This window comes from Sturnira hondurensis, unplaced genomic scaffold (genome assembly GCF_014824575.4).
Source record: "Sturnira hondurensis isolate 20B ecotype Veracruz unplaced genomic scaffold, ASM1482457v3 Scaffold0022136, whole genome shotgun sequence".
Taxonomy (NCBI): domain Eukaryota; kingdom Metazoa; phylum Chordata; class Mammalia; order Chiroptera; family Phyllostomidae; genus Sturnira; species Sturnira hondurensis.
The window spans coordinates 6,126,726-6,152,506 of record NW_028094767.1 but is presented as its reverse complement, the minus strand read 5'-3'; the positions used below and the strand labels follow the sequence as shown (position 1 = coordinate 6,152,506).

The 25,781-nt window shown below is 34.5% G+C and overlaps 1 protein-coding gene across 1 annotated transcript in view; it reads left to right on the top strand.

Annotated features, from left to right (window-relative positions):
- ADGRB3 (adhesion G protein-coupled receptor B3) overlaps positions 1–25,781 on the top strand; it is a 732,856-nt gene that overhangs the window by 417,620 nt on the left and 289,455 nt on the right. Inside the window, exon 16 of the mRNA XM_037034281.1 lies at positions 5,938–5,981. Within this exon, the coding sequence (XP_036890176.1) occupies positions 5,938–5,981 (44 nt within the window). The remainder of the gene's footprint in view (positions 1–5,937; positions 5,982–25,781) is intronic.

Here is a 25,781-nt window from a genome sequence, read left to right as displayed (position 1 = left end):
GGTGTAAGAAAGTTAAGAAGTGCCCAGATTAAGGATTTACTATGGCATATAAACCCTAAGCATCTGAAAGTCTGAAGAAAAACAAAGTAAATTAACCACATTATTTCTGTTTGTGATTTGAGCAGTACTTCTCCAAATTTGATGTGGATGAAAATTACTGGGGCAGGTTAGAATGAATGATTCTGGTTTAGCCCCAACCTTAAAATGTGTGGAGCCAAGAAATCTACATTTTTTTAAAATAAAACAGCTCAGTTGATTCTAGAGTAGATCCAGAGAAAACACTTAAAAAATGTTTGTTTAAAGCCTTTTTCTTAAGGTTGTTCGATGGAAGAGTATAGGATTGGGCGTGGATTGGAAGGTAAAATTCTGGTTACTTCTGCATCCGGAAAGTGTTAATAGACAGACAAAGGTGTTGGTGGTCTGAGCTTCCACTGGAGGCTTTGGAAAACACTTTTAATGCATGAAAGTATCAAGAGTGTATTTAAGATCACATGTGAATTGAATTTTTCAAAACTTAAAACAACGCCAAAGATAGTAAGAGAAACTTGGTCTTCACCCATTTTTATTCTGACTTTACCCTTATCAGTCCTATAGCCACCTGCATTCAGGCCTCTCTGCTCAAATGTTGTCTCCCTCGTGAATCCTTCCCAACACACACAGTTTCAATCATCCACTTCCCAGCCTTTCCCACTCATTGTGACCTGCTTTTCATCACAGCACAGATTACCATCCAGCATGTTATATATGTGCTTATTTATGGTTTTTGTCTCTGCCTTCCCCCTTCAGTGTAGTTAGATCAATGAGGCCGGATTTTGTTTTGTTCAGTGTTGTAATGCCAGTGCCTACCAGGGTCCCTGGAATGTAATAGGTGTTTACAAAGTGATTTTTGCATAAATAAGTAAATTAATAAAAGAACTTTTGATCATCTTTTTTTGCTCTATTACTGACTTCATTAATTTGTGAGTAATTTATCATAATGAGATATATTTAAAGTGTTCCGTGGGGAAAAAAGTAGATTGGAAGAGATTTCTGAAGGAAGAAAAGCATTTCCCTATGAACGTCCTTCTAGGATCATTGAGGTCAAACTACAAAGGATGCCAAATCCTCTATTATAAGTAAGAAAAAAAATAAAAGTTATGCAGACCAAAGGAAAAGAGCCACCCATATAAATATATTGACAAACTTAGTGATATATTTTACCGTAAAATAGATATATTGGTTTAGTTTATTTTGAACAGAGAAGTAAAAGAAAATAGCAAAGACTATTAGAGACACTTAAAGTGGTATATCAGATATTTATGGTAATTAGGAAATCTGGATCACGGTACGTTTTTAAAATGGTTAAAAGCTGGAAAGTAGAAATGTTTAACAGGAACTCAACTATGCTATTTTTGGATGAAGTCAGGAAAAAGTTCTTTTCTAGAAATGTGTTTTTTAAGAATAGCACGTTCTTTGCAAAAGTTTTCAAACACATGCAGTTTTAGTATTTTCTGTCAATTATATTGACAGCTTTGTAAATTAATGTTCTTTAGATTACTTGTCTCATTTACCTGAAGATTTTTTCCTAGTTTAATTCATTTCTTGGGTCTACTTCTGTACCACACCTATTAGCCTCTTGCTGGTATCATTACAATTTTGCTATACGCTCTGTGGAGTTCACCATTTCCTGTTACTGATTTCCTATAAATTTCTCATAACAGATCTTATAAGAGAGCACCATTGAGAAAAGCACCTGAAAATTGTAGCAAATATTTTACAAGTGGTTTCCCAGTAGAAGCTTTTAGATAGGATTTTTTTTATGTGTGGGATTAATTTATCTTTTCTTTTAATGTCTCATTGCACATTCTTATATATTTTTAAACTATTTTATTGTTGTTCAAATACAGTAGTCTGCATTTATCCCCCACCACCCCAGCCATCCTCACCTCCCTCCCCTGATTCCACCCCCCTGAGTTTTGTCTATGTGTCCTTTATAGTAGTTCCTGAAAACCATTCCTCACTCCCCCACCCCATTATCCCTTCCCACCTCTCCTCTGGTTACTCTCAGATTGTTCTTAATTTCAATGTCTCTGGTTATATTTTGCTTGCTTGTTTGTTTTGTTGATTAGGTTCCACTTAAAGGTGAGATCATATGGTATTTGTCTTTTACCACCTGGCTTATTTCACTTAATATAATGCTCTACAGTTCCATTCATGCTGTCACGAAGTGTAGGGACTCCTTCTTTCTTTCTGCTGCATAATATTCCATTGTGTAAATATACCATAGTTTTTTTTATCCATTAATTTACTGATGGGCACTTACGTTGCTTCCAGCTCTTGGCTATCGTATATTGTGCTGCTATGGACAATGGGGTGTATAGGTTCTTTTGGATCAGTTTTTCAGGGTTCTTAGGATATAATCCCAACAGTGGAATTGCCAGGTCAAAAGGTATTTCCATTTTTAGTTTTCTGAGAAAATTCCCTACTACTTTCCACAGTGGCTGCACCAGTCTGCATTCCCACCAATAGTGTACCGGGGTTCCCCCAACCTCTCCAGCACTCATTGTTTGTTGATTTGTTGGTGATGGCCATTCTCACCAGTGTGAAGTGATAGCTCATTGTGGTTTTAATCTTCATCTCTCTAATGGCTAGTGGTGCTGAGCATCTTTTAATATGTCTCTGGGCCCTCTGTATGCCCTCATTGGAGAAGTGTCTGTTCGGGTTTTTGCCCATTTTTTAATTGGATGTTTGTCTTCCTGGAGTGGACTCATATGAGTTCTTTATACATTTTGGAGATTGCTCTAGCCAGGTACTAAGATTTCTCTAATTTGTATGTTCTTCTTATCTTTCCAAACTTCAAATATTAAATAATTGACTCAGGTCACAGGCCTACATATCGGTGACTGTATTAGAATGAGTATTCACAGAAGGGTATCTGTCTGTTGTGTAGGTCACAGAATGTATAGAGAAACACAAGGTTGAGTAGTACATCATGGAGTCTATAACGTTCTCACAGAGATTTTTTTTAAATTTTTACAAAGACAGAAAGAGCAAAGCATCTAGGCGGTGAAGGTACAGGATAAAACTGAGGACTGACAAAGGCATGGGATGAGAATGAAAGTGTTTCTCATCTTCATACTTTTATCTGAAAGTGGAAATCAGTTTCTTCAAAAGAGTAAAAAGAAAGAGATATCCCAAATTAAGTTTATATAATATTTATTTTCAAAATTATTCTTTTGTTATAACCTATTATAAACTCTAATTTTGAAATGTTAATCCTATACTCAAAATCCTGTATTAGCTTATACAGAGATTTTAAGTTTCTCCAACTCAGAAAAGGAGTGAACTAGATTTAGAGGACCTATACTCTCAAGTTCTTCACCTACACTTAGTTTCTACATTCATGAAATGCATACACTCATACCCTCCATTGGATATTCCAATGATAATTTATTTTCTGTAACGTGGTCTGAGCTCTTTTGAACAAATCTCTAGATAAATATAGCCTAACTTTAATATAACATTCTAGCAGTGTTTAACATTTCTTAGGAAGTCACAAGCTGTATGAAAATGTGGAGTAAAACCAGGTAGAGTCCCGTATGACAGAGGGAGAAACCTACTTGAAGTACCATTCCCCTCCACATCCCTTGAACAGCCACATCTGTGTCGCCTGTGAGATCTGGACAAGGACCCACTTCATCTATAAAGCTCACTCTGGCTTACACAGAGACCATGACACTCTGTCTCTCATGCAGTCAGTTATTACTAAGTGACATGTATACCAGCATGTCTCTGGTATCATTACAGCAACATTCTGTGTGTGTGCTCCTCATCACCATCTGTGAGGCCAGAACCTTCTTCAGAGCAGTGTTTTATGATCGTTAAGGGGTATGAGCATGCAGTCAAAAGTAGGATTCCGAACCTTGAATACATGGTCTTTTAAGGATTTGGGAAAATGTTCATGGTGCCGAAATACTGGAGTTAGTTAAATACCTTGATTAAAATGAATAATAAAAAAGGGGGGTAGATTTCACAGACTTTAAAATAATGAACTTAATTTTTATTTCTAGTGGAATTCTAGAGTGGACTCAGAAAACGGCACATAGAAGTGGAGCATTTCACAAAAAGCTTGCCTAGACTTTTAAAAATGTTGCTTTGCCAGATATACCACCATGATGACGAACATATAGACCAGGCTGAGGAAGGAGGGCTCATGGCAGGCTAACCCTCGGGGAGCGTGTCCACCTCTGGGAAGGAGCCACTCACCTGTTTCAGGACTGTAACTTTTACCTGCTTTGGCCTATTCATCATGTCATCAATGACTTCATTGACTGAGAACATATATATTATGTTTGTTTCTTAATCCTGTAATACAGCAAATTTTGGAAGCAATAGTGAATATGACAGATGCCCAAATCAGGATTCAAAATCTCCTAAGACCCTGGCCAGGTGGCTAAGTCAATAGGAGTGTCATTCCATACATGAAAAGGTCAAAATGGTGCAGGTTCCATCCCTAGACAGGGCACATACCTAAGTTGTGGGTTCAGTCCCTGGTCAGGGTGTGTACAAGAAGCAGCTGATTGATGTTTCTCACATCTCTCTCTCTATATGTCTCTCTCTCTCTCTCTCTCCTCTCCCTCCTTCCCTCCCACTCCTCCTTCCTTTCTCTAAAAATCAATTAAAAAGCATACCCTTGGATGACAATTAAAATTACTAATGTAAAAAAAATTAAGAAGCCAAGAGATTTTAACTATGGGTAGTGGCTGTAGAGCTCAGAAAGCGACTACCGAAATATTTGACACAGTCCTATGTGCCTCTTCCTAAACTGGAGAGACAATAGTCCTGCTTTGTTCTGTACGGGTAGGATACAAGTGGATGATTTCTCCAAACACATGTTTATTTTTTAATTTTTAAATATTTTTTATTGTTGTTCAAGTACATCTGTCTCCATTTTTCCCCACCCCTCCCCCCACCCCAGCCATCTCTACCTCCTACCTTTGATCCTACCCGCTTTGGGCTTTAACACACGTGTAAAGTCTGTGCTCCAGGCAATTAGTGACATGGAGCATGTAAGACTTTAAACTAACAGAGTGTGTTTAATAGTGAAGACTCCTCAGAAGCAGGATCGGATCTGTAGATGTTTAAAGATGTCACATACAAGAAGAATTATTGTTAGCTTCAACGGGCAAGATATGACTCAATGAACACGGACAGGCAGACAGAAAGAAAACAATTTCCGACAACTAGTTCTGTTCAAAATGAAAGTACTTCCCTGAATAATCCATGTGGAAAACTCATTTTGACTTCAGGATGACTCATTTTGTCATCCTGAAGTTCACGATGGTTACTAAATACATAATTATTAAACCAAATAAAAATTTAGCACTTTTTTCTGAGTTTCATTAGATACGATCCTACACAAATAAGAGCTGTTGATTAACAAGGTTTGTGGTTGAAGTCAACAAACTCTCCTGGAGGGGACGACGAATGGAGCCATCTCTTGCCTCTAGGGGCTGGTTCACTCGAGCCTGCAGAGGAAGTGGCAGTGGGTAATGGCTGCGTAACACAAAGCGTTTCACTATGATCGACATATTGTCAATACCTTGGTCTTGTTAAAGGAAACAATTCAGCAATTAATACTTTATAAATAAAATAAAATAGAAATCATCAAAATATGGACCTTGTGGTACATGATAGCATCACTTTCAACTTTCAAAAAATGAATATAGGTTTTGGTATTTGGAATAAGTGGTTTTCATGAATATATTTTATAAAATGGGTCACTGAATCTATGAGAAAGGACATGCACATTTTTAATGCAAAAAAGTGGAGGTGGAATCTTTAAAGAATCTTACTGCCACATAAAAAAAATTGTCATTCTGTTTGTATTTTACACAAGCCTATAATTTTTGATGTATGTACTCAAGATGCATTCATTCTTCCTCTGCTTATTTTTAGGGTACTTTGAATCCCTATTGTGTGTTATGGGATGACTCAAAAACGTAAGTGACAGATGTTTTCTTACATTATTTTGGACTAAATATTCAAAGCACATTAAGTTATTTTAGCTGCCTGCTAGTCAACAGAAATATGATAACTTAGTAGGATGGTGTTACATTCAGAGAGGAAGCATCATCCCTTTTGGATCTGCAGGACAGCCCGATGCATGCATTTGTGTGTGAAGATGCCATTGGGTTATGTCCCCAGATAGACTAGCATTACCTAATGTGTACGGTATATTGTGATGTGAATTCTATGACAATTTTTTAAAGTTCTAATATTTTAAACTCATAGAGGCTCAAAGGCTATTTCAACATTTTGTCTGAGTAATTCAGTTTAGCACTGCAGAATAAAAGAGCAATCTCTATGGTCATTTAGCCAATACATTACTTGCATGACCTTGAATCTATTATCACAGTAATGCAATATTTATATAGTCCTTCTGAATTGTTTTGTTATGAAACACATAGAGTAATGTTTAATTTTTATTCATATATTTTATAAATTCCTGAAGACAAAAGAAAATAATTGCAATAAATAAGGATGAATAATTCTTTCACGTTTTCTTTTGTATAAGTTATTGCAATATATCTGGTCAAAATTATCTCAATCTGGTAATTCTATAAATGTTAATGTCTTTAAGATAAGAAAAATTCATGAATAAGTCTGAATTGAACTCCTATACTTTAAACACTTACGTAGCTTTATTTCAGTGCAGTAGCCAAGTTTTATTTTGTCTTGTAAGGAGGGAAGATAAATATCAATAAATCCCCAAAGTTCATAGCACCATGGCAATATGCTATCAGATAAGGCACTGTGCTGTTGGCTTCTATGTATTCTAAGATTTTTACCCATGTTGTTGACCCTAAATCTGATCTATATCTGAGATGTCACAATATTACTTGTCTCTGTCCAGTAGTTATTAGAGAATCTAGAAGAGGGGCATTCTTAAGATTTTTAGGTAAAGAGCAAACCTACTAGCAATGTACTTATTCCTCAGACACTAATACAACTTAAACTACAGTATTTATCATTAAAATCAATGATATTAAGCATAATTTGTACTATAGGCTCTAGTGATCTGGTATTTTAGTGATCCTTTTCTATGAACCCTAGTGCCATAGGACAGTCCCAATTGCCCTGTGGTAATATGAGCTGGATGCTCTTACTGATGTCAGTATATTTTCTTTTTGAAATGCCACAGAAGTCCATGGTAGTAAACTTCATGCAAGCTTTCTTCTTTACCAGCAGCCAGAGAAGACTTGGTAGTATATTATAAAGCACTGTTTAGTGCAATAATACACAAATATAATGGAATGTTTGCTACTCAAGAAGAGCATGGCATTTTACATTCCTGATTATTGCTACTTATACATCTCCATGAGTAACAAGCAACCTTGATTTAGCTTTATCCTTTTAGCTTTAGCTTTATCCTTTTAGTGAGTAGAGTGTGCTTCCCAAACAGGGGAAAGTGTTAGTTATTCCAAAATACTTTTAGGGCTGTTAAAGGGCTACTCAAGAAGAAATAGCGTTCCTCTATTTTGGGCCTCTCTTGATTCCTTTCACAAACCTGTGAAACCTCTAAGATGTTAAATTCAGTTTGTTAAACAATTGGCATTTGAGGTTAGTGTTAACTTAGGAATCAATCACATACTACTTTCTCTACCATGTGCTTATAACATAATTCTTCTCCATCACAAAGGACATGTCTGAACTTTACAAAATTTAAGTATTGAGTTGTCCTTGAAGAAAATTCTTCAGTGAGAAGAGGTGTGTTCAGCTGTCTTTCAAAGCAGATTATCTCAAGAGACCAGGTAGTTCATGTTTTCTTGATGTATCTGAAAAAGTGATCAAAAAGCTTTCTGCTGAGACAGAACTTCTGTCCTATCACACTTTTTAATCAGACTGTTTCATCATTAAACGGTTTGTCTGGGTGCGTTTCAAATGGTGAAAGTGAAGACAACTTTATTTCCTTTCTTCACGTCTGTTCTCTTTCTTTGGTCATGTTCGTGACACAATAGTTTTTATCAGTGCGATGATTTTAAATTTGACTTTACATTGTAAGCTATAGTTCATAGTGAAATGCTCTAGCTCTTTTTTTAATATAAAAAGGGGCTGACTTAAATCATGTTTTCAGGATTGTAGTTATAAAGTTGAAGTTAGAAGTTGTCTTTTAATTTTGGTGTGAGTTATCAAATTGCCTTACTTTTAAATTATTTAAATTAATTTTTAATTATAAAAGTAATACATGAGGATCTTTTACTTGTTAAGATTTAAATTATAGCTGCTGAGGGAAAAGGCTTCATTAGTCATCACCCCCTTGGTCTCCACAACCCCCCATCTCCCCAAGGTCACTTCTGTTTATATTTGACGATGTATAAGTTCAGGCACCCACTTGCATTGACATGTGTCTGAAGCCACAGAAATTAACGCTACTTTTACATACATATTATCCTACTCTATGTAGCATTTGACATTCTCCATTTTTAATATTAATATTTATTTTTTCACTTTTAAATGTTTTTAATTTAAATTTTATTTTTCAATTACAGTTTATATTCAGTAAAGTTCAATATTAGTTTTAGGTCTATTGCATAGTGGTTAGACAATCATATATTTTACAAAGTCTTCCCCCCGATATGCCCAGTACCTACCTATCACTGTACATAACCATTACAATATTATTGACTATATTCTTTATGCTGTACTTTACATCCCCATGACTATTTTGTAACCACCAATTTTTACTTCTTAATCCTTTCAGCTTTTTCAGCCCCGCAACCCCTACACTCTGATCAGTTTTTTTCCTCTGTTATCTATGAGTCTGTTTCAATTTCATTTGTTCATTTATTCTTTTTTTACTATTTGTCTATTACAGTTGTTCCAATCTTTCCCTGCTGCTCTTCCCTGCCTTGCCCACCCCCCTTAGATTCCACATGTAAGTGAAATCATGTGGTATTTGTTTTTCTCTGTCTGACTTATTTTACTTGGCATAATACCCTCTAGTCCATCCATGCTGTCTCAAATTATTTCACTGTTTTTATGGCTAAGTAATATTCCATTGTACATATGTACCACCACTTTTTATCCACTCATTTATTGACAGGCACTTGAGTTGCTTTCATATCTTAGCTATTGCAAATAATGCTGCAAAGAGCATAGAGGGTGCATATATTCTTTCAAATTAGTGTTTTGGGTTCCTTTGGATAAACACCCAGATGTGTGATTTCTGGATCATAAGGCAGTTCTATTTTTAATGTTTTGAGGAACCTCCACACTGTTTTCCACAGTGGCTGTACCAGTCTGCATTCTCACCAACAGTATAGGAGGGTTCCCTTGTTTCCTCATCCTCAACAACATTTATTTGTTGATTTATGGATGATAGCAATTGACAGGTGTGAAGTGATTAAAGATATTGAACATTTTTTCATATGTCTGTTGGCCATTGTATAATCTCTTTGAAATGTCTATTCAGGTCCTCTGCCCATTTTTTAATTGATTGTTTGGTTGATTTTTTGAGGGGAGGGTATTATTGTAGGAGTTCTTTATAAAATTTAGATGTTGACCCCTTCTTGGGTGCATTATTAGTACATATCTTCTCCCATTCAGTAGGTTGTCTTTTTGTTTTGCTGATGAATTTCTTTGCAGACTCAAAACATTTTTAGTCTGATGTAGTTCCATTTGTTCATGTTTTTCTTATGTTAACCCTTGCCTGAGCATTCTCGATGTTTAATTTAATTATATATTGTGGAATTTTTTAAAAAGTTTTACTACATATATTTTATTCCTTGTACCTGCTGCATTGTATAGCAATGTTAAAATTTGCCTAGTATTCTCAATATTGATGGTGTTGAGGTGGTTTTCAATTTATTTTATTTCATAAACTATGCTTCTCTGTATTCATTATACATCCCTGCTTGAGGTTGTCTCTACCCAGCAGTTCAAACTGTTTCCCCTGTTGTTCTGTTTATATCACCCTATTTCATATTCCCAGCATGCATTCCTACTTTCTCATTTATTTTTGTTTGCGTATTGTCTGTCTCCCCTCTAGAAAGGAGGCATCATGTGAGACACACATTATCTTATTCACTACTGCAGTCTCAATGCCACATTCAACACACATTTACTGGTTAGTTATGTACAAGAATAAATTTTTGAATAGTTCTATGTTGACCTTGTTCATATACCTAAAACTTTTATCAGTGCAATGATTTTAATATTTTTGTATTTAAGAATTATTTCCTTTTATCTTTGTTTTATTAGTGGCACATTTTTAAATAGCAATTAAAAGACAATATTGGAAGTTTTAAGGGAGAATGCATAAACTTATTATAGTACTAAGGCCATTGTAAACAATTAACTTTATTGCTAATAGTAGTCTACTATTAATAATCCCAAATAAAGACATTTTCTTTTTCTCTGGCTAGACAATAGTTTTAAACAATTTAGAAACATGTTTTTATTCTGTTTGACTAAACCATTGGTAAGACTTAGAAAATGATTCATCATAGATGACCCATGAAATAAATCAGAAGTACTTTGTTCACTTCAACAATAAGCTTGTTTTAGTTAGGAGAAGTGTTTCATTTTCATTGTTTTCTTTTAATGCAATTTACAGAGTTATTTGGGGGATTGATAATTTGCATATTCTTTGGGCCACTCTAAATTTGAATTTTGAGTATTGGATCATATGTGTTGACTATATTCCCTGGAAAGTCCATAATTCTTCCTGTAAATTAACGTGTGGTCTTTCTTCATGGGTGTTAGCACCATTGGGTCTGCTATTAGGTCTCTGAAGGATCATGCTTGGTTTCAGAAAATGTTTCAGTTTATATGGCATACATTTCATTTCTAAACTTCTTAACTGTTGCTAAAGAGTTTTGTCAATTCTTTTATAACTTAATTGCTTATCTGTAGTTGAAAACAAAATTTTCAGTGATGGACTTTCTATTTCTCTACATTTGAAATCCCTTTATTGGAGCTAAGAGTAGCAACATTCACATCTTGCTTGAAATTGACAGTGGCTTATACTATGTCAAAGTTCAGTAATCTTAAAGTGATTCCTCTCCTTTGCTTCTGCTCTCCTTTTTTCTTCATACCCTGAACTTTTCCTTCTCTTTTATCAGTCATACTGGAAGTCATGATATAATTTACCTTACAATGTGATCCCTAGAAATAAAAAAAAATAACACTCTAGCCCCATCTCTTCACTCCAAAAAAGTTGTCACAGTTGTCATTTTCTTGGCTTTTCAGGGGACTAGCATACCTGTCATTAGAGAGATGAAGTGTGATACAAACATACATGTTAAGAAAGATTTGTTAGCTCTTAGAAGTCCAAAGCAAAATATTTCAATTATTGAATGATCAACCTTCCCCCTCCAGGTAATAAACAAATGGTAAAACTCTTTGTTAAAGTTCTATTCAAATTGTGCGAGACTGGGTCAAACTAATATGTACACAACTTAATATTATTACAATTATCACAAAGGAGCAAAAAGAACTAGAAAGAAGTCTTGTTGGAAACTGAGTTTATCTAATAATTAAGATATAGCCCTGAAAAATAATTAAATAAAAAATTGGAAAAAAAAAGATATAGCCCTGGCTGGTGTGGATTGAGCACAGGCCTGCAAACCAAAGGGTCGCTGGTTCGATTCCCAGTCAGGGCACATGCCTGGGTGGCAGGCCAGGTCTCCAGTGGGGAAAGCGTGAAAGGCAACTACACACTGATTTTCTCTCCCTCTCTTTCTCCTTCCCTCCCTCTCTTTCTCCTTCCCCTCCCCCTCTCTAAAAATAAATAAATAAAATCTTTTTTAAAAAAGACATAAGTTTGACCAAGAACAGATCTGTAAAACAGTAATATGATGGTCCACTGTTTTAAGAGACTATATATGGACTTGCAGTTACCTGACACCTTTTCTTGAGAAGCAATGGAAAAGAAAACCTGTATTTAAAATATTCAGCATATTATAGACATGATTCCAGTAGATAACTTTTTCCACACTTTCTCGGTGATTCCGTTAATCAGATACAACATTTTAAAACTAAATTGAAGTGTTGTTATATTTGTTAAACAGATTGGCCTGTTTAAAACATGTTAAAATGTAACTTAGTACATCATGATAGTCAGTATTTTAAAAAGAAATTCTGGTATAATATGACAAACCTGATGATATTCAGTCTTCCAAATTAACATTGTTATGTACAACTTCTAATGTGAACATATATATCCTAAATCTTAATACATTAATATTACTGGAGACTCTCCAAGGTTATGTTTACTTTTTCTGTAATCAGAGTGATAAGAAATAACTATTTCTGACTGGCATATGATATAATTCTGCCTCAGCAGATATATTCAAAGTCTATATAAATCCAACAGCAAAAGCAGTCAAGTTAAAATTTAGAATTTGCATCTAAACTATCAGAATCTCATGGAACTTTCCATTATTTATTCAGACCCAATGATAAATTCTTTAATAATACAAAACTGTTATGCTTGTATTCCCTTGATTATAGTCACACTAATAGAAATGAGAATATTAGGCCTTTACATTATCAAAATACAAGTCCTTATAAATTAAAATTTACCCAATCTCCAAAAAATTAAATGTCATATCATGGTCAAAAGTAATCATGTCCAAATTTACAATGGTTATTGATGTTCAAATTTGTTTTTTTTATATTTTTTATTTAATTCTTATTCAAGTACAGTTTTCTGTTTTATATTCCCAGCCCTACTCCCCCGTGCTCCCCACCTCCCTCTGATGTTCAAATTTAAAATGCATAAAGTTTTTGCTTCTTTAGGCATAACAACCATGACCTTTTAAAAGTACTGCAAAAATCAATAAAAAACTTTAATTTTCTGAGAAAATAGCAAATAATTAAAGATTTACTGGTAAGAAACAAAATGGAGACTTCTTTATTATTATTTTTTGCCTTAAGCTGTACATAACTTTTTGAAGTTTTCAGATTTGCATAAAGGGGCATTTTTCATAAAGCCATTAGAATTAAAAATGACTTTGTTTTAGCTTTTATCCATGGAAATATTTTTTATCTTTTAAAATATTTAAAATTTTCTTTGGCTTGTTTTAAATTGCATCATAAATTTTATGAGATTGAATCTAATTTTCTGAAGATATAATTTTGGATTTCTTTGTATATAAACAATTCCTTTTTAACTGATAAAGCTTATATAAGAGCCTCTAATATTATTTATAATCCATTGTGTCCACTAGCATGAGCTATCAAGTTCAAGAAACTTTGCAGCAGGACTTCCACACGTATTCGGAGAGTTAATCTTGGGAGTAAATCAGCACAGCAATCTAAGTGTGGGCAAACTATAACCTACAACTTGTGGGATAAATCCAGACTGACACCTGTTTTTGTAAATAAAGTTTTATTGGAACACAGTTATGCCTATTTATTTATATGTTGTTTATGGCTGCTTTTGTCCTGTAACTGTAACACTGAGTCATTGCAACAGAAGCTTCATGGCATACAAATCCTAAAATATTTAGTATTTGTTCTTTACAGAAAAAAAAGTTGGCAACTTCTGCCCAGAACAGTGTTTCCCAGAATTTTTCATGCCTTCACACACATAGAAAATAATTACACAGTATATTGAGGTAACTTAATGAAAATGTTTGCAAGCAGAATCAGGGTAAGGTACCAAAAGATAAGAAGGTTGAGTATCTCTGTTGATTTGGAAAACTTCTCAATCGCTATTTTTGCAACTAGAAATTCACCTGCAATCCATTTCCTCTTCATCTGGAAATCTAAAGGCTGTTGTTTCCTCTTCTCCTAAACCATAAACCTCCCTTTCATGTTTTTGGCTATTTTTTTCTCAATGATACATTTTGGCAAAAATTTTAATCTAACATTCAGTTTAATAGTTCTGTCTTTATTTTTATCTAACTTGATATTTAATTATCTGTAGAGATTTAAATTTAAGTTGTCATTTTTTCTCAGTTCTAAAAATTCTATTTGGTAAAATTTTCAATCTATTAGATCACTTTTGAGAGTTTCCTATTTTATATAGTTATTTTTAAGCTTATGTTTTATTTACTTTAACTTAGAAGAGCTGTTTTATAATCTGTAATTGATAAATTCTATATTTGAAGATTTTGTGGATCTGTTTCAGCTTTTTTCTCTTAATTATTACTCATTCAACTTATTTCTTAGTGTGTTATGTTATTTTATGCTGTCTTTAAAATATTATTTGTGCAGATTCTTTTTTTTTTAAGAAAGAATCTTTTTTTTTTTAAGATTTTATTTATTTATTTATTTATCTTTAGAGGGGAAGGAGGGAAAGAAACATCAATGTATGGTTGCCTTTTGTGCGCCCCCTGCTGGTAGTTAGCCTGCAAGGAACCGGCCTGCAACCCAGGCATGTGCCCTGACTGGGAATGGAACCGCGATCGTGTGGTTTGCAGGCACACGCTCAATCCACTGAGCTACGCCAGCCAGGGCTCTTGTGCAGATTCTTGTGCAGATTCATTGATGGACAATGGTACATCATTGCAGAGATGACTTGTGTCAATCTTTGCTTTTGCCGAGAGCTTGGTGATACTACTATCCAGGATCCTTCAAACTACATTCAGTCTAAGATTACCTGGACTACCCAGGTGATGTCAAACTAAACTGAAAGTTCATAGCAGGGCTGGATCATTGTCACCTTTTTAGATAAAATAGCATATTGCTGGAAAATAGAAAATCTAAATCAATATGTTATTGCACCCATAATTCTTGAACAACTCACCATATCCTGGAGCATATCTCTTGGGAAATACTGACCTGAAGTACTTTATATCGAGATCTTTAATCGCCTTTATAGTTTCTGTCTTATATTACAGCAATTTGATATTCTCTTCTCGACCCAAGTACTTTGGGGACAGAACCTGTGCCACATTCATCTTTGTAAATCTACCAAGTAGTGCTCAGTAAATTTATTATTAATTTATATAACATATATTTCTTGAGAACCTATTATTTGTTTTGCTATTCAAGGTGCCTGGAACAATGCTTAGTGAACAGACAAAAATGCCTGCCTCATGGAGCTTAGATGGGGGAGACATTAAGGGGAAAAAACCATAAATATATTAGATAAATAGTGTGTTAAAAGCTAAAATTTTCTTGGGGGTGGTCATTGATATAGGAGAATAGAAAATGCTATTTAATTCCATTGATTTATTCCTGTTTGTTTGATTGACTCATTTCAAGATGCCACCATTTATTACACAGTTAGTATTAATTTAGCAAGTACCCAAAATGTGCTAGGTATCTCTCCAGGATCTTCTTCTTGTTCTTCAGGTTTGACCAAGTACTATCTTAAGCCACGTAACTAGCTGTTATACTTGTTGGTGGAGTTCTCTGTTCATTCCTGTTAGTTTTCCTTAAGTGTCTGGCCCTCCATCTTCATCCGTATTCTGTCTGCAGTTTAATGTCCCTTCCTCGGGCCCCATAATAGCCATTATACCAACTATCCAATTAAGTTGTGTAATGCCTGGTAGTAGTAGACATTAACTATGACTTTAATTATTTTTCATTGAAACATCTAACTATGCTGGACAAAAGATATCCATATTATATAAAAGGAAAAATATTTTAAATAAAAAAACCATGTCAGTTTGTTTTTAAAAATTTTAAAAACTAAAAGAGCAAAGTCTATCCTTTAACATTCATTTTCTACATGCTATTAAAATTCAAACATGAAAACTCCATAGTCTTATTCATAGGCTATGAATATTACCAGTGATATCTAGATTTAGAATTTTATGTAGATAATTATTAACCATATGACTATAGTAATTTGGAAAGACCACAATTATTAAGAAAAATAATATTCTTCAATGATCCTCTTCATAGTTCAATAAAAACACTTAAGGAGGTAGGGGTGCCCAATTTATCATTAAGGCTGTCTGACAATTTGAGTATGTGAAATTGAAAATTACTTTTAATTTTTTAATCAGCAATATAAAATATAATAAAAATAACTCTAATATATTTCATCACTTTAAAATTCAGATTCCTTAAAAGCCAAAATGGGCATCATATTGTCCATTGCATGAGGTGGCCATGAGGATCAGCAGAAAACGTGCTCCTCCAGGGCTTGCCGCAGGGGTTAAAACACGGTGGTCACTCAGTAAAGGTTTGGGGCACAGGTGCGTTTATCCAGTAGTTGATTGGTTCATTGGTTATTTAGTGCAAGTTTCTAGCAGGGAAATGGAGCTCTTTATTTTGCCTTGCCTAAACAAAGTGCACCCCATATATCTGTAAAAGTAATTTTTAAGGTGTCAGATAAATTGAGAATGAGTATAGAGTGAAAAGGAAAAAAAAAAGCTAACCTGGACAAAAAATGGCCAAGAGATGCTGGCCGTAGAAAGCTCTCCTCAGTGTTTACATGCAGTCTACGTCTCACCCTGCCTCCCTCCTTCTCCCTCTCATCCTCATAAAGTCACTGAGTTCACTTTGCAAAGTATTTGCTTAAACTAAATGTTTTAAAAATTAATAATAGCAAAACTGGGATTTCATCCAATATTTCTCACCAATTTATACTGTTGTTGGAGTCCCTGGGGTGATTCCAAGAGACCCTTCTGACAGGATTTTTTAAATTATGCTAAAATATTAATGGCCATAGTATTAATAGGAGCAATCTAGAGTTGGCTGGTAAGTATAGGCCCCTGGTGAACCTCTCTTAATTTGCTAATGTCTATGATTCTATTTCTGAAAAGATCCAGGTTTAAATTGCTGAGTATTCATTTTAGATTGTGTTAAACTGTATTTTTCAATTGTTTTAAAGATTCAAGCTGAAACTTTTTCTTACTCATATAGCCTTTAAAAAAACAGACTGGATATTTTTCTTATGTTAAGTCTCATAATGGCCCACTTGTACTGCAGGTAATAATTATTTTACAGTTTTGGTATTAAAGACATTTAATAATTAAAGGTAGCTAATATCATCTCTCATACCATTAACCAGGCAGTTCACTGTATATTTGTAAATACCCCTTAAAATCCTTCATATTCTTTCCCAAATTATTTAAGTTATAGATTTGAATTAACATTAGTAAATGTAAAATCAATGTAAATAAAATTATTAGGATTTGGCAATAAGTACATAAATCACAGCCTTTGTACCTAGTCAGGGTTGTTTGTTTTATTGAGGAGAATGATGAGGTTCTGGAAGCTGGATTTAGTAGCAAAGGTCATGGTTTTAGTGCATTCCTGGAGTATGCTTTAAATTTGTCAAAATAGCCACTGTTTCTCTTTGGTTTTATACAAAGGCAAGAAGGAAAGACCAAGATCATAAGTTAGAGATCACTGAAGAAAAGTGATAGGACGAGAATGTATGTATGTCTTAGCAATTGTAAATAACGCCTCAATGAACACAGGAGTGCTTATGTTCTTTTGAATTAGTGTTTTGGATTCCTTAAGATATATTCCCAGAAGTGGGATCACTGGATCAAAAGGTAGATCCATTTTTAATTTTCTGAGGTACCTCCACACTGCTTTCCACAGTGGCTGTGTCAGCCTGCATTCCCACCAACGGTGCAAAGGCACTCTCCTTTCTCCACAACCTCCCCAGCACTCCTTGTTTGTTGTTATATTGAAGGTAGCCATCACGACAGGTGTGAGATGGTCTCTTGTTGTTTTAATTCACATTTCTCTGATGATTAGTGACATTGAGCATCTTTTGTATATCTACTAGCAATCTGTATATCCTGTTTGGAGAAGTGTCTATTCAGGTCCTTTGCCCGTTTTTAATGGATTGTGTGTCCATCATTAGATGAGTGGATAAAGCAACTATAAGACATTTACACAGTGGAATACTACTTGGCCATAAAAAATTTACCCTTGGACAGCATAAATGGACCTGGAGAACATTATGCTAAGTGAAAGAAGCTAGTCAGACAAAAACAAATACCATATGATTTCACATACATGTGAAATCTGATGAACAAACTGAACTAACAAGCAAAATAAACGCAGACTCATATATAGGGAGCAAGAAGACAGCTATTGAGGGGGAGGAGTTAGGGGGTGAAAGGATCAAGTAAAAAGGAGAAAGGACTCATAGACATGAACAACCATGCGGTGATTGCAGAGGATTATAAGGGGGATAGATGGTAATGGAAAAAATACAATATTTTTAAAAAGTATGTAGTTGTAATGATTTTTATTTTAAAAATTGAACTTATTTTTAATCATTTTTTATTTGTGACTTAATGGACAAAAGTAATTATACTTGGGTATAAATCAAGTAGTAATTGTAACTACAATATCTTACAAATTACATATGGGGTCAAATTTAATTCTTATTGCAGATGACATTTTGCAAAGATTGAAAACAAAAGAAGTCATTATAAAATATGTATAAATGGAGTCTATAAAAAAGAAAATATAGTCATACCTCAGAGATATTCCAGGTTTAGTTCCAGATCACTGCAATAAAACAAATATTGCAATAAAGTTAGTTGCACAAATTTTTTGGTTCCCCAGTGCATATAAAGTTATGTTTATTCTATATTGCAGTCTATTACATGTGCAATAGCATTATGTCCAAAAAAATAATGTACGAAGCTTAATTTTAAAAAATACTTTATTGCTAGAAAATATCAACAATCTTCTGCACCTTCGACAAACAACCATCTTTTTTCTAGTGGAGGGTCCTGCCCCATGTTTATGGCTGCTGACTGATCAGGGTGGTGGTTGCTGAAGGCTGGGGGGGCTGCGGCAATTTTTTAAAACAAGACAACAGTGAAGTTTGCTCCACTCATTGATTTTTTATTTTACAAACAGTTTCTCAATCTTCTACTGACACTGCAATGAACATAGAGGTGCTTATGTTCTTTCAAATTAGTATTTTGGGATCCTTCAGATATATTCTCAGAAGTGGGATCACTGGGTCAAAAAGCAGGTCCATTTTTAATTTTCTGAGGTATCTCCACGCTGCTTTCCACAGTGGCTATATCAGCCTGCATTTCTCCTTTCTCCACAACCTCACCAGCACTCCTTGTTTGTTAATATATTGATGGTAGTCATTCTGACAGTTGTAAAATTAAATCTCATTGTGTTTTCACTTTTCATTTCTCTGATGATTAGTGATGTTGAGCATCTTTTCATATGTCTATGACAGGCCATCTGGATGTCCTGTTTGGAGAAGTGTCTATTCAGGTCCTTTGCCCATTTTTTAAAATTGGGTTGGTTGATTTTTTTGGTGTTGAGTTTTTTAAGTACTTTATGTATTTTGGATATTAACCCCTTATCATATGTGTCAGTCAATATTTTCTCTGTGGGTTGTCTTTTTATTTTGTTGACATTTTCCTCTGCTGTATAAAAATTACCCTAACCAAGGGTGTAAAAGATCTGTACATGGAGAATTATAAGACACTGAGGAAAGAAATTGAGAAAGATACAAATAAATGGAAGCACATACCATGTTTAAGGGTAGGAAGGATTAAATCATTAAAATAAATGTCCAAACTACCCAAAGCAATCTATAAATTCAATAAAATTCCTATCAAGATTCCAATGATATATTTCACAGAACTAGAACAAATATTTCAAAAATTTATATGGAATCACAAAAAGCCCCACATAGCAACAGTGATCCTAAAAAAAACAAATTTGGAGAAATCACACTACATAACATCAAACTATGCTACAAAGCCATAGTAATCAAGACAGCCTAGTACTGGCATAAAAATAGACACATATATTAATAAAATAGAATAGAGATACAGGAAATAAACCCACACCTTTATAGTCTATTAATATTCAACAGAGGAAGCAAGCACATACAACGGGCTAAAGATAGTTTATTCAATAAATGGTGTTGGGAAAATTGGACCAATACATGCAGAAAAATGAAACTAGACCACCTTCTTACACCACACACAAGAACAAATTCAAAATGGATCAAAGACTTCAATGTCAGATCCAAAACCATAAAAATCCTAGAAGAAAATATAGACAGTAAAATCTCATATATTGCTCCTAGAAATTTTTATCGGACATAATTCCCCAGGCAAGAGAAACAAAAGAAAAATAAACAAATAGAACTACATCAAAATGAGTGTTTTTAGTGGCATCTAGAATGGTGAATCCTTACCAGGTTTTCAATTTATTTTACCTAGATCCATCATAGGAATCACTCACTATCTATGGCAGCTATAGCCTTATAAAATATATTTCTTAAATAGAAATACTTGAAAGTTGAAATTGCTTCTTGACCCATAGGCCTCAGAATGGATGTTGTGTTAGGGAGCATGAGAATAACATCAATTTCACTGTACGTCTGTGTCAGAGCTCTTGGGTGGCCAGGGCCATTGCCAATGAACGATAATATTGTCGAAGGAATCTTTTTTTTTCCTGAACAGAAGCTCTCAAGAGTGGGCTTAAAATATTCAGGAACTATGTTGTCAACAGATGTGCTGTCATCCAGGCTGTATTGTTCCATTTACAGAGCACAGGCAGAAAATAGTTAGCATCATTATAATGAACCTTAAATTTTTCAAAGTGGTAAATGGGAGTTGGCTTCAACTTAAAGTCATCAGTCACATTACTCCTTAACAGGACAGTCAGCCTGTCCTTTGAAGCTTTGAAGCCAAGTTTCACTGACTTCTATGTAGCTAGGAAGGTTCTAGATGGCATCTTATTTTGATATAAAGCTGTTTCAGATAAGCAAATATCCTTAAAAAAATCACTGTATTTAAAGGATATTTATGCTTCAGCTCAATGTAAGTTCTATGTTTTCAGCCTGATTTGAGTACCAATCACAAGGTGCTAAAGTGTAAAATCCAGTTCAGAAACTAAGGACACAAAAACATACTTTCTACAGTTTCAGGCACTTAAAACTTAATAGATTGTGTTGAATGTCACTGACTTTCCCAGGAAGGCTTCCCGACTTGCTCCTGGATTTTTTTAATGCTCTGACTCTAAAACTTCATTTTAGTTTTGCCAGCACCTAGCACAGTTCCTGGAGCAGAGTAGCTATTTCATAAATATTTACTGAACTGAAATGGAATTAAGTGTTCAATTTTATAATGATTTACATAGGTTTTTCCCTTGTCTATATAGATACATGTTACACAAAAATGGTAAGTTTTATGGATATGTACAAAAATAAAATACTATTTCCGAGTTCATAGGTCATCTAGCTCAATATATATTGTATAGCAATATTATGTGTTTCTTGCAAGTTAAAATGTTCTTTTTCTTTTAAGGGAAATAAGTTCTTTTCTTTCTTGCCAAAGAAAATATAAAGTGATTCAATGTTTATGGGAGGAATTCATAATTCAGGTTCTTATTTTCACAATGCCTTTCAACAACACCTACACCAAGCAGAATAATAATATGCTAAGCTGTAGAGGCTGCAAAGACTTCAATAAAAGAAGGAAATTATTTTCATAATTACAGATAAGTTCTTAATTTGTTCTGCTAAATGGTAAATTAACCACAGTTGGTGGAAAAGAGATTCTTATATGTTGATATTACAGGTTTAGAAAAGAAGTCTTGCAGTTGTCTTGAAATGTTAATGAGTGATAATTTCATTGTAAGGAGACAAAGTGTTAATTATTAGAAAATTGTTGATGCTCTAAAATTCAAGTACCACATTACTTTCTCATATTGAAAATGCTCAGTAAAGTCATTTACAGATTTCTATTATTATTGAAAGTAAACAATAGTATTTTTAATAAATATGGTATATGATGTCAGCAGGACAGAAATCAGTTCAAATGGTAATTAAACTTATCAAAAAATGTTAATGTGAGCAATTTTTTGAGACCTACCCTGAACATAGGAATCATCATTAACTTTTTAAAGAAAGGATACTATTTCAGATTTTTTCTGGATATTTCAATTAGGTAGTCTGTAACTTTTTTTTGTTGTTGTCAAGTACAGTTGTCTCCATTTTCCCACCACAACTTCCCCCTGCCCCAACCACCCTACCTCTCACCCTCAATCCTTCCCCTCTTTGGCTCTGTCCATGCATCCTCAACTTGAACCTTCCCCTTTTTCCCCAGTTACTCTCCTCCCCCCTCCCTTCTGGTTACTTTCAGTTTGTTCTTTATTTCAATGTCTCTGATTATTTTTTGCCCACTTGTTTGTTTTGTTGATTAGGTTGCACTTATGGGTGAGATCATATGGTATTTGTCTTTCACTGCCTGGCTTATTATTTCACTTAGCATAAGGCTCTCCAGTTCCATCTATGCTGTCACAAAGGGCAGGAGCTCCTTCTTTCTTTCTGCTGTGTGGTATTACACTGTGTAAATGTACCATAGTTTTTGAACCACTCATTTACTGATGGGCACTTAGGCTGTTTCCAACATTTGGTTATTGTAAATAGTGCTGCTATGAACATTGGGGTGCATGAGTTCTTTCAAATGGTGTTTCATGATTCTTAGGTTATAATCCCAGCAGTGGAATTGTCAAGTGAAAAAGTGGTTCTGTTTTTAGTTTTTTGAGGAAATTTTATACTCTTTTTCCACAGTGGCTGCACCAGTCTGTGTTCCCACCAACAATGTACTAGGAATAATGTTCCTTTTTCTCCACATCCTTTCCAACATTTGTTGTTTGTTTATGATGGCCATTCTGACCAGTGCGAAGTAGAATCTTATTGTGGTTTTAATTTGTATTTCTCTAATGACTAGTGCTGCTGAGCATCCTTTCGTATGTTTCTGGCATAAAAATAGACACATATATTAATAAAATAGAATAGAGATCCCAGAAATAAACCCACACCTTTATAGTCTATTAATATTCAACAGAGGAAGCAAGCACATACAATGGGCTAAAGATAGTTTATTCAATAAATGGTGTTGGGAAAATTGGACCAATACATGCAGAAAAATGAAACTAGACCACCTTCTTACACCACACACAAGAACAAATTCAAAATGGATCAAAGACTTGATCCATTGGAGAAGTGTGTCCTCCTTGGAGAAGTGTCTGTTCAAATCTTTTGCCCATTTTTTAATTGGGTCATTTGTCTTTCTAGAGTGGACTTGTGTAAGTTCTTTGTATATTTTGGAGATAAAACCCTTGTCTGAGGTATCATTGGCAGATATATTTTTCTATACAATTGGTGTTCTTTTCCACTTGCTGATGTTTTCTTTTGCCATGCAGAAGCTTCTTATTTTGATGAAGTCCCTTTTGTTTATTCTTTCTTTTATGTCCTTTGCTCTAGGGAAGAGGCGGCAAACACAAGGCCTGCAGGCTGAATCTGGCCCTCCACCTTGTTTTATCTGGCCTGGCACTTTGTTTCTACTTGGTGGAAGTGCTGAGCTCTTTGCCCCTAGTTAAGGAGTAGCTGCATTTGTACAGTCATAAAATTACATTCGGCCCTTTAAAAGCAAAAGGGAGGCTGATGTGGCCCTGGTAAAAATGAGTTTCACACCCCTTTTCTAGGGATCATATCGGTGAAAATATTGCTGTGTGGAATATCTGAGATTTTCCTGCCTTTGTTCTCCTCTAGGATTTTTATGGTATTGCAACTTATATCTAAGTCTTTTATCCATCTTGAGTTTATTTTTGTGTATGGTATAAGTTGATAATAGAGTTTCATTTTTTTTGCATGTATCTGTTCAGATCATCTAACACTATTTGCTAAAGAGGCTATTTTTACTCCACTGTATGTTCCTGCCCCTTTTAATTGGCCATAGAGACATGGGTTTATTTCTGTGCTCTCCATTCTGTTCCATTGATCTATGTGTCTCTTCTTATGCCAGTACCAGACTGTTTTGGTTGTTGTGGCCTTGAAATATAGTTTGATGCCAAGTATTGTGAGCTCTCCTACTTTGTTCTTCTTTCTCATAATTGCTGCAGCTATTCAGGATCATTTATGGTTCAATACAGATTTTTGAAATGTTTGTTCTATATCTGTGAAATATGTCATTAGTATTTTATAGGAATTGTGTGGAATCTATAAATTGCTTTGGGTAATAAGGACATTTTGATGATGTTAATTCTTCCAAACAAAATGTCAACAATGATACTGTGGAACTGAATGAAGTATTAGATCAAATGGACTTATCTGATATGTATAAAAACTTTCATCCCAAAGAAGAAAAATACACATTCTTTGCAAATGTACATGGAACAGTTTCAGAGATAGACCACATGAGAAGACACAAAACAAGCCTCAACAAATTCAATAAAATTGAAATCATATCAAGCATTTTCTCCAATCACAAGGGACTGAAACTAGAAACAACCCTAAAAAAAAAAAGAAACATTCACACTCATGGGGACTAAATAGCATGCTATTAAACAATGAATGGGTTAATAATGAGATCAAGATAGAGATCAAAAAGTTTCTGGAAACAAATGAAAATGAAAACACAACAGTGCAAAACCTATGGGACCCAGTGAAGGCAGACCTAAGAGGGAAGCTCATAGCGACACAGGCCAACCTAAAAAAGATAGAAACATTTCAAACAAACAACCTAACTCTACATCTACAAGAACTGGAGGAACAACAACAAACAAAGCCAGAGTGAGTAGAAGGAGGGAAATAATCAAGATCAGACTAGAATTAAATGACATAGAGACTAAAAGAACAATTCAAAGGATCAATAAATCCAGAAGCTGATTCTTTGAAAAGGTAAACAAAATAGACAAGCTTTTAAACTGACTCATCAAGAAAAAAAGAGAGAAAATCCAAATAAACAAAATCAGAAATGAAAGAAGAGAAATTACAACTGATACCACAGAAATACAAAGGATTGTAAGAAATTACTACTAACAACTATATGCCAAGAAATTTGAAAGCTTGGGTGAAATGGAAAAATTTGTACAAATATATAATCTTCCAAAACTGAATGAAAAAGAAGCAGAAATCCTGAACAGGCCAGTAACAGCTGGAGAAATTGAAGCAGTAATAAAAAAAAAATCTCCCAGCACACAAAAGCCCTGGACCAGATGGTTTCACAGGAGAATTCTACAAAACATGTAAGGAAGAGCTAACCCCTATTATTCTCAGATTATTCAAAAAAATCTAAAAAGAGGGAAGACTCACAAGCTCTTTTTATAAAGCCAGCATCATTCTAATCCAAAAAAAGATAAAGACACAACAAAGAAAGGAAACTACAGGCCAATATCAGTGATGAACATAGATGCTGAAATCCTCAACAAAATATTGTGAAACTGGATTCAACAATACATTAAAAAGATCATACACCATGATCAAGTGGGATTCATCCCAGGGATGCAAGGATGGTACAATATCATGGATCTATAAACATAATACACATAAACAAAAGGCAAGACAAAAACCACATTATCATATCAATGGATGTGGAAAATGCATTTGTTAAGGTTCAGCACCCATTTATGATAAAAAGCATTCAGCAAGGTGGGAGGAGAAGGAGCGTATTTCAACATAATACAGGCCATGTATGAAAAACCTATAGCCAATGTCATATTCAACAGGTACTCTAACTTTTTATTAAAAAGAATATTTGTTGAACAAAGAAATAACTTATTAGTTCATAAACATTTACATCATTTTTTCAAAGCCAGTCTTTTCCTTGCAGTATACCTGGGAATATTAGGAACTCCGCTGAGCCAGAGGTTAAATATATTAACTCTAAAAATAGTGATTGGACATCGCCTCACTTACACAGCATCATTCGGCCATTGTTGAAGCTGAGGCAGTGCTGCTGTCCTGGAGTACTCTCTCCCTCCACCAGGGTGCGGTGTCTCTCAACCTTGCCATCTACAGTTGTTTAGAAACATCCCTGGCTTGCACCCACAGGGCACCAGTAGCACTCTGTTTCCTTTAGTTATGACAGCCAAAGATG